We start from the raw sequence: 12781 nt of genomic DNA, 5'->3' as shown, positions 1-12781 counted from the left end.
GGAGGCCAGACTCTCAGCTCCCTGGAGGGGAGGTGGCATATATTTAGACAGAGTTCTGTGACTGGGAGGTAGGTTAGAGCTCAGTCACCGTCTGACAGGTGAGACGGAAACGTGCAGAAATAAGGAGGGAAAAATGCAGAATATAGCTGCGATCAGGCTGGATTGATAAAACCACGGTATATGTACACGATCAGCCACAACATTAAAGACGCCTCGTCTGCATGAACAGATCCACCGCACCGAGGCGTGACTGCAGGACTTCTGGGTAATCCTGTGGCGTCTGTGGTGCGTCCCACAAATGATTTACAGGTCTGGGAGTTCATTATCTGTAATGCTAATGCTAACTAGCTTATGAAGCTGCATCCACAGACACAGTCCTGCTATTTCACCCAAGCTGGAGCTCAGACTTCCTGGACAATCTGTTAGTGCGGCTAACCTCACAGCAGCCATATAATGATCCCAAAAAGGCTCCAACAGCACAAACATAGTCCAGATGTGCAGCTCAGGTGAAGCCTGTGTCACCATCCACCTGTCAGTCACAGAGGCCACGCCCCTAATAATGCAAGGGTGTGGTCATGTTTATATCTATGCTGCTGTCGGCTGTGCTGTGCTCAGGTGGAATGGATAAATGCAAAGAGACCCGATGAGCATCGCAGTCGGTGTTAACAGTACGTGTTTCTCCCCTTTAATATGCTTTTTGCAGCTCGCGGTGTAATTACCTCGTTTCCAGTATGAGCCTCACATGCTCACCAAATTAACGTGGCTCAGATAAGATTAGCTTGGCTGCGTGCGAAGACGATTTGTTGGCGCCCGCTGAGGGCGCGTGCACGGGAGGTGTTTCAAGAGCGTGTTTGCAAAGTCTTTGATGAGCAAATGTGTGTCTGCCAAGTGTTTGAGGTGTGTGTGAGCTCAGAAAGCTGATGGATCCCAGGGAGGCTATCAGACTGACCAGACCCTGAGCAGCAGGCGATAATCACATGCTTATCATCAGCCGCGGTGGGAGAGGAAACACACCCGGACAGATTCACACAGCCCTGGTGTGTGTGTGTGTGTGTGTGTGTGTGTGTGTGTGTGTGTGTGTGTGTGTGTGTGTGTGTGTGTGTGTGTGTGTAGGATGATATACCTGCAAAGGGTTTGTGCTACCTGAAAAAGAAGCGTAGACTGTGTCAGAGCGACGTGAAGCTCTTACACGGTGTTTCAAGAGTTCTGGGTTCAAGTTTTACTTAATGAAACAAACGTGCTCCTCAGTATAAAAGCTGAACTCTCATCTACAACAGCATGAGAGTATGGAGACCCCCGATCAGGCGCTCCCCATCTGCTGTAATGACAGACACAAACTCTTCTGCTAAATTCACACTGTCAGGACAAAAAGTCTAAAAATACTTTGCAGCTGTAACAGCCTCGGCTCTTCTGGGAATGCTTTCCACAACATTTCGCAGTGTGTTCATCGGAATGGTTGACCATTCTTCCAGAAGTGCATTTGTAAGGAAGTTTCACAGGTGGCATCAGCACCACGCTGGAGTTCACTGAGCTCCTGAGAGCGAGCCGCTCCTTCACAAACGTTTGCAGGTTTGCCCAGGAGCTTGATTTCATACACCTGCGTCCATGGATGTGATGGAACACCTGAATCGATCATTTGGATGGGTGAGTGAACACTTCTGAGGTAATAAACCTCAGAGAAACAGGCTGTGGTCTCCTCACTCCTCACTTTTCAAGTGCTTCACAAACCCGAACAGTACAGCTAACACATGATGAAGAACACTTACTGCTGAAGAGACCGAGTGAAAGAGCACAGTTTATCCTCGTTTTACCCAACACCATACTCTGAGCTTTTGTTCTGTCACCGGTTAGCTAGCATAACCTAATGTAGGACTAGCAGTAACCCACCAACCAAGTCAGCCACCTCATGTCATGTGTGAGCGTGACGTTTTTGGTGCAGGGCTCCAGGGTCTACAGGAGGTTAACTGACCTGGATTTGGTTTAATGTGCACATGCAGCATGATGAAAGCCATGATTCTCTATGGACGAGTATCAACAAACTAATACGTCCCGTTTTCAGTCACAGGACGTCGGAGGCTGAGTACTGAGACGCAGCTGCTGTCCTGGAGGAGACAGGAGGTCTCTACACAACCTTCTGATGTCTTCTCTGTCCAGCAGCTGTAACGGGTCATAAATTACATATTGTTATAATTACATGTGTTCTAGTACCCAAACCGTCTCTTCCAACCCTGTAAAAAAACACATATACTGTATATTTAGCCACCCTGATGTTCCCGATCGCGTGTTTTTAGTTCCATTATTGTCATCATGGTGTCTGTCTTTGCTAGCTGCTCTAAATGTGCTGCATATGTGTTATAGGCACAGTCAATGCTAGCATGAACAGATAATTCCTGCTAGCTTGGAAGTTGGTTGCATTGGGTTGTAGGAGCTGGAGCGAGCAAGTTGGAGGTCTTTCTTTCTTTTTAGCTTTCATCGTCAGACACAACCAGGAACACACCGGTTACACAGCCACCAACTTAATCCAGGAGAACAATAACTTATAACCAACCTCAGGCCTGCGTGAGGATTATTTGAGGAGAAGAGTTCTCCAAACACGACTTCCTCCTGAATCACCCAAACTAAGACGGCTTGGATGAGTTCAAGGAAAAATTATTAACAAATGCTGTTAACTGAGCTTCTGCTCAAACTGCACGATTGACTCGCAGGGGTTAGAAGTTCGTAGGTCACGATGCTCTGATGCGACCTGAGTGCTCACTGTGCGTCCATAACATGAAGCTTATAACAGAAAATCTGTCGCTCTCTCTCTCTGTCTTTCACTCACACAGACACACCACCACCATCAACTTTGCTAAATTGCTAATGAAAAACATTGATCAGCTGTGGTTGAGCAGCATGTAAATCCAACTGTTTTCATGGTTGTTGTGGTCGTGATAATTTTGTGAGGCCATATCAAAAAGGCTCGGATGAGCCAAAGTCCTACAAGTTGTGCCTCCATCGCTTGTGTCCAGATCACACGCCGCCGTGCTGCTCCGTCTTTTCACTTTCATTTCTGTGTTTGTGCGTGCGCAGTGTGCGAGGCTGCGGTGACGCCCTCACAACGGCCGCCAGGATTTCAAACAGGTTTGATTTTCTTACGACCGAACGATTGATGATCGGGAGGTGGTCGTGAGGTGTTAATCGCTTCTCGTTATCCCACGTATACTACACGATGCACGACACACGATGAAGGCGAAACTTGGGCCGATCCCCAAAACGGTCGCACGACTGAAAAATCGGCTCAAAATGAGCCAAAAATCACAGAGTGTGAGCCCAGCATACACAGAGAGGCTCTGCCCAGGTGGTGGGATCGAGCTCAGGGCCTTCTTGCTGTGCTCGTGCAGCAGTGCTAATCAAGCGAACTATAAAGATCAACAATGTTTTTGACCAGATTGTTATCGTGATTCTTAAATGCTTCTGATTCCTCACTGTTATATTTGCTGTTATATAAATAGAACTGAAATACACACAAATGTGTGCAGTGATAAACTAGAACACATCTGTCACCATGCAGCACATCTGTGCAGAGCTTTCTCTAACACACTGCTATGATGTGCTGTAGTAACTAAGGACTGAATGAATGGAGCCACCTTTGAATGGATCAGGTGTGTGTGTGTGTGTGTGTGTGTGTGTGTGTGTGTGTGTGTGTGTGTGTGTGTGTGTGTTGTAAAGTCAAGATGCGTTGTGAAAGCAGCTGATAACAGCAGAGTTAATGAGGGGATGATTCGTATTTATGAAAAGAAGACAAGCTGTTTATTAAAAAGCACTGAAGTGTGTTGGAGAGGAGACGATAACTCTGACAGTGTCGCATCCTGAGCTCACAGGATGTTTGCTTCTGTCTTCAAACGCATCTGAGCGACTGTCAGAATGTGTGTCTGCACTCACGTGGGGTTTTCTGTAGCGGTGTAGTGCTCCTCCAGCTCGTGGGCTTGTTTCGACCAGGGAAGCTTCGCCTCCACCGGCAGGGACTCTGACAGAGAGGCAAAAAGTTAGAAAGACGTCTGACACAGCCGTTCACCATCAGCTGCTCCGAGCTCGGCCGCAGCTCAGAATTTTGTTTCTTAGGAATAAAAAGTTCAGCACTGGAAATATTTTTGCTACTGTGGTACTTTAAAAAAAAACGTTTTCCATTATCACAGCAACAAGTCCGTCAGACTCAGTCTCACATTAAAGGACATCTACTGACAGCTGGGAGGGAGGCCGGCCTCCAGATGGATGTTATTTAACCAAGACACACATTTCATCCTCACATTTATCTCCCGTCTCTCATAAAGTTCACAAGACAGATTTAAATATTTGCTAAAGACCCTCCTGTGCTAATCATTTTATACAGTCCACTGTACAACGAGTGTTTTCCAATGAAATCACATTTACAGCAATAATACCACACACACACACACACACACACACACACACACACACACACACACACACACACACACACACACACACACTACTAGCTTTTAAAGAATCCAGCAGTTTAACAAGGAGGGAAGTTTGTTTGTGGTAGAATAAGGATCATAATTTACGTCCACGGCTGATGCAAAAAGACCTGTTGTCATTAGAGGGGTTAGGCTTTAAATACAAAACACACACACACACACACACACACACACACACACACACAGCTAATAGGCTCAGCATGACTGCCAAAGAGTCCTGAGTCACACACAGCAGAAACAAATGGAACAAAACTATTAAAACATCTCATAATGTTCGTAAAATAAACATTTAAATTTAAAATGCTTCTCAGTTGTGGTCTTAGCTTATTTTAGCTTATTTTAAAACACACACACACATTCTTGTTTTGCTATTTTAGTGAGGACATCTCATTGACATAATGCTTTCCCTAGCCGCTTACCCAAACCATCAAAAATGGATGCATAACCCAAACCATAACCTGTAACCCTGACACTAAAACCACATTTTGAGTCTCAGAAATACCTTCAAACTCATTATACTAACATTCAAATTTTTGGTCCCCACAAAGATGTCTAAACAGGTACACACACACACACACTGCTGTAAGTCATCAGTGTCCCACCTCTGGGCTTGTGGCAGGCCACGGGGACCAGGCAGTCCTCCTTCACGTGAGGCTTGAGTGACGGTGAGCAGCCTCCGACGTGCTGCCCGCGGTGGTCGATGCACAGAACCACTCGGTAGCGCAGCCCTCGGCCACACGTCACCGTGCACTGCGACGGGACGGTAACACACACACACACACACGTTACCTCACAAATGAATTAACCATCTTCAGTAATTAAGGCTGCATCAAACTCTTGCTGTCAGTGAATCGAGCGCTGACTGACGCGTTGGTCACTGAGCGTTTGAACATCTCTGATCCAGAAACGCTTTAACTGCTTAGACACAGTCAGAGTCTGACCTGCTACTGCAATGGTTTGTTTTTAGACATGCACCACATCCAGTGAGACGTGTGATGTTTCTACAAAACACCCTGTTATAAATGCAAAGCAGTAGTAAACAGCGTAGTGGATGCTGCTTGGTAAATCACATAAATGTTCCCCGGTGAGGAAATCGTGAAAGATTTTGTTTTGTAACCTTACAGCAGGTTTGATTATACTTCAATTACATGTGTTGGTGTGAGTCTTACTGCAGCTGAAACCAGTTTAATAATTCAATATTTGTCATTTTGTCATTTCCAAGTACTTCAGCGAGTGCCGGATATTAAGTTTCGACTAACATGTTAAACATCATACATGCAGAACAAAACCACCGCCAACAATATTAATAACAGGAAGTGTCAATGAATGTCCAGGGATGAAGATCGTGAGTCTGACACAGGTCACATGACTTCTATGAGCCTGCCTGTGTTAATTTATTCATTTAAAGTGGATTCATTATCATTTCATGTTCAGCTACTGAAACCACTGACCTGTGACCACTCCATGGCCACCCACTGGGGGCAGGCGAAGGTGTTGCAGATCTGTCGGGCGACAGGTCGCGGGGAGTGCGTGCACTTCCACTCATCCACCTGGGAGAACTGCCCGTGGGCGTCCTCCTCCACACACAGCACACTGCGATCCTGCCAGCCCCCATTTTCACCACAGGACACTGAGCACTGGGTCCAGGGGCCCTGCTCCCAGCTGTGCACACACAGAAGAGGCTAAATGAGTTTTATGTACCCAGATACTGAGTAAGGTGGAGGTGAGGAGGGGGCAGAACCTTCCTGCATAGAAAGAAACACCTGGAAGTGTGGAGGACGTGATTCGGCAGCGAGGTCAGCAGCACCTGTGACAGGCAGCGCACGGAGGTTATTACAGTGCTTTAAAATCACTCGACTTCAAACCAGAGAACAAAAACTCTCATATTTTTAGATCCTCTCCTTCCCCCTGTCCTCGCTGCTTTCATGTCTGATCGAAAGGTCACCTTATTTCATAAAAGCTGTGAGAATAATCTTAATAAGTAATGATGTAATAACATTTATGCACCAACGTGGAACATGTCTGAATCCCGTTCCTTTCCCCTGGAAGCCTCGTGTGGATCAGTGCAGGCCCAGATCCGACACATCCAGGTGGGAACACGAGGGTGGGGGGAGACGGAGAGGCAGGAACGTGTCACCTGAAATACGAAGCAACTCTGACACTTTTCCACAGCTAATGTCGATTCCACTTTACACTTATGTAAGCTATAGATTCAGCACTCAGTGAGTACAAGCACCCCGTTACACTCTGTCACACAGAAAGGAGGTCAGGGACATTAACGAGGCCATTTCAGAACAATTAAGACTGCAGGACTCTGTCTCATTATGTTGTAATTAGATAAGTGCGGTGATTAACAGTCTGTCTCATTGCAAGTGGTGCATCAGCCTCGATAGACTGCAATCAATGCGCGTTCCACATCCGACGGCTTTTAGAGCTGGAAGCATCACTGCACTGCATAACTGTCTTTCTCCAGCTCCTTTTTCAAACCAGGCTGTCTGCAGCCACGCTCATTATGCAACCCTGCTGACAATGACAACGATGTCTAATGCTTCTAATGCAGTCCAACAAAATGCTGGAGATTCGCACACTGCACAGAGTTCAAAGGTAGGTCAAAGGTTAGAGTGGCTGATGGGTGCACACAGTTCAGGACTGGGGGTTTATATCTGCTGCACGGTGTATAAGTCAGTGGGAAACTGAGGCTACACTCATAGAGATGCTTTCATCTACAGTGCACAAAGTTTGCAGCTTTAAGTGTGTGCTTCTGGAAAATACACACATTTTAAATGAAGCTCTTCAGAATATCTACATTTATAAAAGGTGAAGGTGAAGCTAACAGACAGCTAGCAGAGGCCACGCCCCTAATAATTAGGGGTGCAACGATACACAAAATTCAGGTTCGATATTTTTTCGATACAAAAAAATGTTCATGCCTTTTTAATTTGTCATTCATTAAAATTATAAATATATATTTTCACTCAAAAGTACAGTTTTTAAATTTAATGTTGCTGAAACAACAAAGGGATAAAATAATAAATCTATCTGATCGAGGAATCCCTCATCTTTGGAAAAGAGAGTTTATTACAGAGAAATGGCTCTTTCAAAATAAAAGCTCTACTATACGCTTCTTCTGGGCTATATTCTCAGCAGCATATTAAACATATCAGGTCCCCATAAGGAGAATCCTGTGCTAACGGCTGTCTAAATGACTCGGGTAAAGTTTGTAGCATGCTGCTTGTTGTTTTTGTCTGCTTCCACTTGTCTTTGCACGAGGATGATGTCGGAGTAAATGTGCAGTCATATTCGTTGTGTTCCACTAGTGCTGTCAGGGTAAATCTGAAATGACGTTAACGCCACAACACGGCAAATCTCCGTTAACGAGCTACCGCGGATCGCCCCGTGCGTGGGGCTGGACGGCCAACACGTTAACGAGCTAACTGCGCTAACGCAGTAGTTCCCACCCATGTAATTGAGCATTGCGTGGCAAATCCAACATACTGTTTTACTTTAGTCCATGACTCGCTTACCTTCAGGGTCATATGTCACATGAAAACCAAAATAGTTCCAAAGGCCAGATCTGAATGAGGGTGGGGGAGGTTCAATTTGCCATGTTGCAACGAGCTTAGCTAGCTTGCTAGCTTGCCCTGTGCTCAGTGAATCTGCGTTCAACTACTCCGCCTAGGCTGCACTGTCGAGCGCAGATCCACTGAGCGCTCAACACAGACAGCATCGTCAGAAGGAAAGTTGATCAAATAAATGTTGTATTGTTCGATACATATGCGTACCGAACCGAAAGCACTGTATCGAACGGTTCAATATCAATACGAGTATCGTTGCACCCCTAATAATAATGCAAACTTTAAGCCTTAATAAGCTTTAAACAGGTGAGTTATAAAACCATCCTCCCCCTGTACAGGTGTTATGAAGGAGAAATGACCCACAGAGACCAAACAGTTTGTTTCTGCTGTGAAGTTTTAACATGGGAGTCTATGGGGACTGACTCACTGCTGCCTCTGCTGGACGTTAGAGGTACTGTAGGCTTTGCCACTTTTAATTTTGAGGCTCTAAATATGACACCATCACGTCAAAAATAATAAGCATAATTCTCTCCTCTGTTAGAGCGTAACAGTCACCAGTGAGACCAGCGCAGCAGTCGCTGAGCGAGACGAGCTGGAACTCCACATGCATGAACTTATATTTGGGAGGAACTACATCCAAACTTCAAACACAAACGGTGGAGCTCTCTCTCCCTAAAGAACAGAAAAGAGTGAAGACGAGAGAGGCTTTTGTTGATTGAAGGGTAACGCTGTGGAACACCACGGAGGAACTCATTTTTCCCACGATTGAAGATGAAAAGTCAGACTTTTGTGGAAGGAGGATTTTTTTTTTAAATAACTGTATACTCTCAGAAAAAAATCATCTTAGCAAAAACTAACAAAGTATTTTTAACAAAAGTTATGACTGAAAATCTGATCGCAGTGGTTTGAGCGTCTTGTGTGAGGCTCTAATATAATTTATTTTTACTTTCGAGTGCATCGAGGTTCGTTTAACACTTTGATTTTATCTCAAGAGTTAGAGGTACTCACCGAGGCAGAGGCTGGAAGCGGTCATGAGGCATCACTGCTTTGAATCCATCACTGCAGGAGACAAATGTGATAGTGATAACCACACAGCAGCATATCTAACATATATAAACACTGTTAAAATCACTATCAAACACATTCTGTCATATTTGTTTAATCCATCATTAAAGCTCCTTTAATAATAAAGGTTCTGACACAGCTCAGGTTACACTCGTGTTCACAATCTGCTTTGTGCGACCCCAATAAACCCCCAAAGACAAAACGAACCATTATAAGAAAGACATGAGCTCATTTTGAATTTGAAGGCAGCAACACGTCTCTCGAAGCTGGACAGCTCCTGTGACGGTCTGTGAGCTGAGGAGAGCAGCTGCAGGGGGACGATGTCCCGTTCTGGTCTGATGGAGGACTCTAGCTGCTCTGCTTCGTCCTGTTGTTGCTTTCATGATGCTCCAGATGTTCTCAGCTGGTCAAAGATCTGGGCTGCAGGCGGGCCGGTTCAGCAGCTGGACTCCTCTCCTATGAAGCCGTGCTGCTGATTTAACATCGTCCTGCTCAAACATGAAGGCCCTCCCTGAAAATCTAGATAGATCTGACCTCCGATCAGTTTCCACTTTGCTTCAGTCCATTTTAAAGGAGCTGTTTCCGGCCACATCTGGCTTCTTCCCTGCATGACGGAGCTTTAACCTGCACGTGTGGACGGCAGGCTGAGACACGTCACTGCCATCAAATTCAAAATGAGCTCATATTTGATATGAAATATTAAAATCTGTCAGTTTAAATATTTGATATGTTTTCTGTGTTCTGTTGTGAATAAAATATGTCTTTATGTGATTTGTGAACCATCGCATTGTGTCTTTATTTCCATTTTAGGCAGCGAGCCGACCCTAACAGATGCACAGACTCGTGCATCTGTTAGATCATCTGAATGAAGACGTGTGCATGCACTCAACTGGATCGTTCTTCTTTTTTTTCAAAATATGAAAATATTCCTCATTGATGTCAATGAAACCACTATGGGGGACGCTGGTATTTGAAGGCCAATAGCTCCCAGTTTCAACAGCGGGGCTCGCGTGCTGTGGTGTCAGCGTGCCAGATTTAAAAACGTTGACGCTAATCTGTCGGCTACAGTTAACACGCTGCAGCGGAGGAAGGAGACGATGACTATAAACAGGTAAAACAGTGTCGATGCCGAAGCGGCGACACTGCACAGCCACCAGCTGTCCGCACCTCTCCGGGCAGGGGTCCATGTTGCACTCTTTGAGCTTTGGAGTGGGTTTGGTGTTTTCAGGGTAGCTGTTACAGTGGTGCTCGGGCAGCGTCTGGTTGGACCGGATGTCTGTGCACTCGGCAGAGTTCAGCTGGTAGCCTGAGGGAGGGAAGCGACCACGCCGTTACCGCTCTCACACTCTAAAAGTGAATCTAAAAGCATTTTTAATCACGGCGACGGTCAGCTCACCTCCTCCGCACGTGACCGAGCAGGGGAAGAAGTCAGTCTCTCTCCACTGGTATCGAATTGGTTTGTAGAACAGAAACTGGACAACGGTGTCCTTGGAGCCTCCGTACTTTATCTGCACAGCACAACAGAAGAGGGTGGACACAGCGGGCAGAGGGAAGAAGGACAAAGTCAAGCTCTGCATGTTAGAGGAGCCTCCGCTGAGTTTCTCAAACCAAATCTACGCAGTAATTCAGCCGTTTTCAAGCATTTAGTCCTAAAAAGATGAACCTGCAAAAATACAGAAAGATTTAAGGCTTTTGAAATTCCCATCATAAAGTGAAGGACTTGATCCTTACAGCGTTCAAACTGTTGCTTTGATAAGACGAGCACTTTCCAGCAGCCCTCCTTTTTTAATATAAAAGGCGTTTGAGTCATTCATCACACACTCTGCAGCTCTGGATAAGATTTAGCTTTGTGCACTGAAAGCATCGACTGCACACCGAGCTTTCAGACAGATGGTAATGTGTCATATTTGTCACCAAAGTAATTGCAATTACAGAGCGTAACTGATAGCAAACCCACTGCGGCTGGGCACCAGTGGGCACAAAGACGAGGAAACAAAAGAGCGGAAGACAAGACTGAATAAGTTTCTGACTGAGCCGAATTAATAAAACAATGCAACACTTTAATCTGCAAAATTCTGCCCTCCAGCCTGCATGAAATAACCATAATCTGCAGCTTGTGCCCACATCGGCGGGCAGACGTTCGTTTCCAGAACATGAGTCTGACCGAAATACTTCTACGCACCTGAGTAATCGGATCCAGGTGGGCAAGGATCAGCAGCAGACGGACGGTAGTCAGCGCTCTGATCCCAAAACGAACCGGACAAATCATCCACACGGCAGAGAGGCCACTTTTGTTTCTCTGACGGGATACGATGCAGAAACTGCGTCTGCTCCATTAAACTGTCGTTTATTTCCTGAACAGTAATGACAGCGGCTCCGTGTTAAAGGATAAGAGTGGAGTTTCTCTGCTGTCTGTGTCACTCAGGCAGGTTAGAGCAGCCTTTGGTTGGATGGATTTTCTAGAAACCATCATGTTGATTGATGATGGTTTAGCTTTTTTAATTAATCTGCATTTGGAAACTCTGACTTGGAGATTTGGGCTACAAATCACGTCACGTCTCCGATGTCTAAAAACTTTATGGTGCAAAGTTTAAACATGTTCAGCGAGTGAAATTAATACTTCTATTGAATAAGACGACCTACTAATACTTGTGGTACAACTTTTCATTTGAAAACAGCATTTTCTTAATTTGTGTGACTAAATATTTCATATTAAAAGGTTTTCAATATGATTTCTTTTACATTATTGTGAAATTCAACTATGTACAGTTCAGAAATTGTCAGTAGCTGTCTTTTGCAAAGTTTTTATGTTTTTACTTTTTCATTAGTCCAAACTTTGGACCATACAGTTTTTATGCGACGGGCCGACGGATGAGCAGGAGCGCACATTGATTCGCGTCAGTGAAACGCATCGATCGAGTTGTTCTGTAGTCTCCAAGCGTTGCTGGAGCTTTAACTTCTTCAGACCCACACTTTCCACGGATGTTTAGAGAAGAAGCGAATAATAATTTTGGATAACTCCAAAATGCTTTTATCTGGTGCAGACAGCCGACTGTCGACGGCCCACTAAGAGCTCGTCTTTTCTACGAGTGGAAAAAAAGGAGGGCTGTGATGCTGGTAGTACAAAGTGGAAAATGCATTTCCACTTAGGCCTCATTGACAGAAATTCTAATAGTGCCGCAGGCAACAAGCTCTCAGTCTCATTAAAACAATGCCTCAAAAGCCAAATATTCGCAGCAGCCTGTTTTATTTATGTTTGCGCTCTTGTATCTGTGATAAAATATGTCAACAGAAGCTCAAAGTCCTCAGGCTGTTTCGCTATGAAGATAGCTTCACCTTGATGATGTAATCAGCGCCGAGTGGGCCGTGCGTCCTGAGTGTCTGCCGGTCGTTCCCCCTCTGAAAGTCCAAGGAGGTGTTTCCTATCACGTAGGAGCCCGTCGACTGCAGACCGGTCTCCTCCTTCCTCCCCTGAAGAGACACGGCTTCAATAACTGGCAGAGAGACAGAGCAGGAGGGAGTGTTATTAAAGCACACGCAGGATTAAATTCATGCTTTAAAAATGCAAATGTCTGAAATGTGACGCGCAACCCGACAAGACTGGGTGTGAAATTTGTTGTTTACTTCCACCGAGAGGAAACAAGTTCTTACCTAATACTGGAG

At 45.3% G+C, this 12781-nt stretch overlaps 1 protein-coding gene across 2 annotated transcripts in view; it reads right to left on the bottom strand.

Annotated features, from left to right (window-relative positions):
• Positions 1 to 12781, bottom strand: part of adamtsl3 (ADAMTS-like 3) — a 198561-nt gene that overhangs the window by 45178 nt on the left and 140602 nt on the right. For both annotated transcript variants that reach the window (XM_085400428.1, XM_085400502.1), the window contains exons 9-15: positions 12455 to 12612; positions 10515 to 10626; positions 10286 to 10424; positions 9062 to 9112; positions 5930 to 6140; positions 5081 to 5228; positions 3922 to 4006 (exon numbers count right to left, since the gene is read on the bottom strand). In XM_085400428.1, coding sequence (XP_085256554.1) covers positions 3922 to 4006; positions 5081 to 5228; positions 5930 to 6140; positions 9062 to 9112; positions 10286 to 10424; positions 10515 to 10626; positions 12455 to 12612 — 904 coding nt within the window. The remainder of the gene's footprint in view (positions 1 to 3921; positions 4007 to 5080; positions 5229 to 5929; positions 6141 to 9061; positions 9113 to 10285; positions 10425 to 10514; positions 10627 to 12454; positions 12613 to 12781) is intronic.

Source organism: Rhamphochromis longiceps, linkage group LG1 (genome assembly GCF_057381845.1).
Source record: "Rhamphochromis longiceps isolate RC_006_pf linkage group LG1, R_longiceps_female_GT1.1, whole genome shotgun sequence".
In the NCBI taxonomy this organism is placed as follows: domain Eukaryota; kingdom Metazoa; phylum Chordata; class Actinopteri; order Cichliformes; family Cichlidae; genus Rhamphochromis; species Rhamphochromis longiceps.
This window is presented reverse-complemented; position numbering and strand designations above follow the sequence as displayed.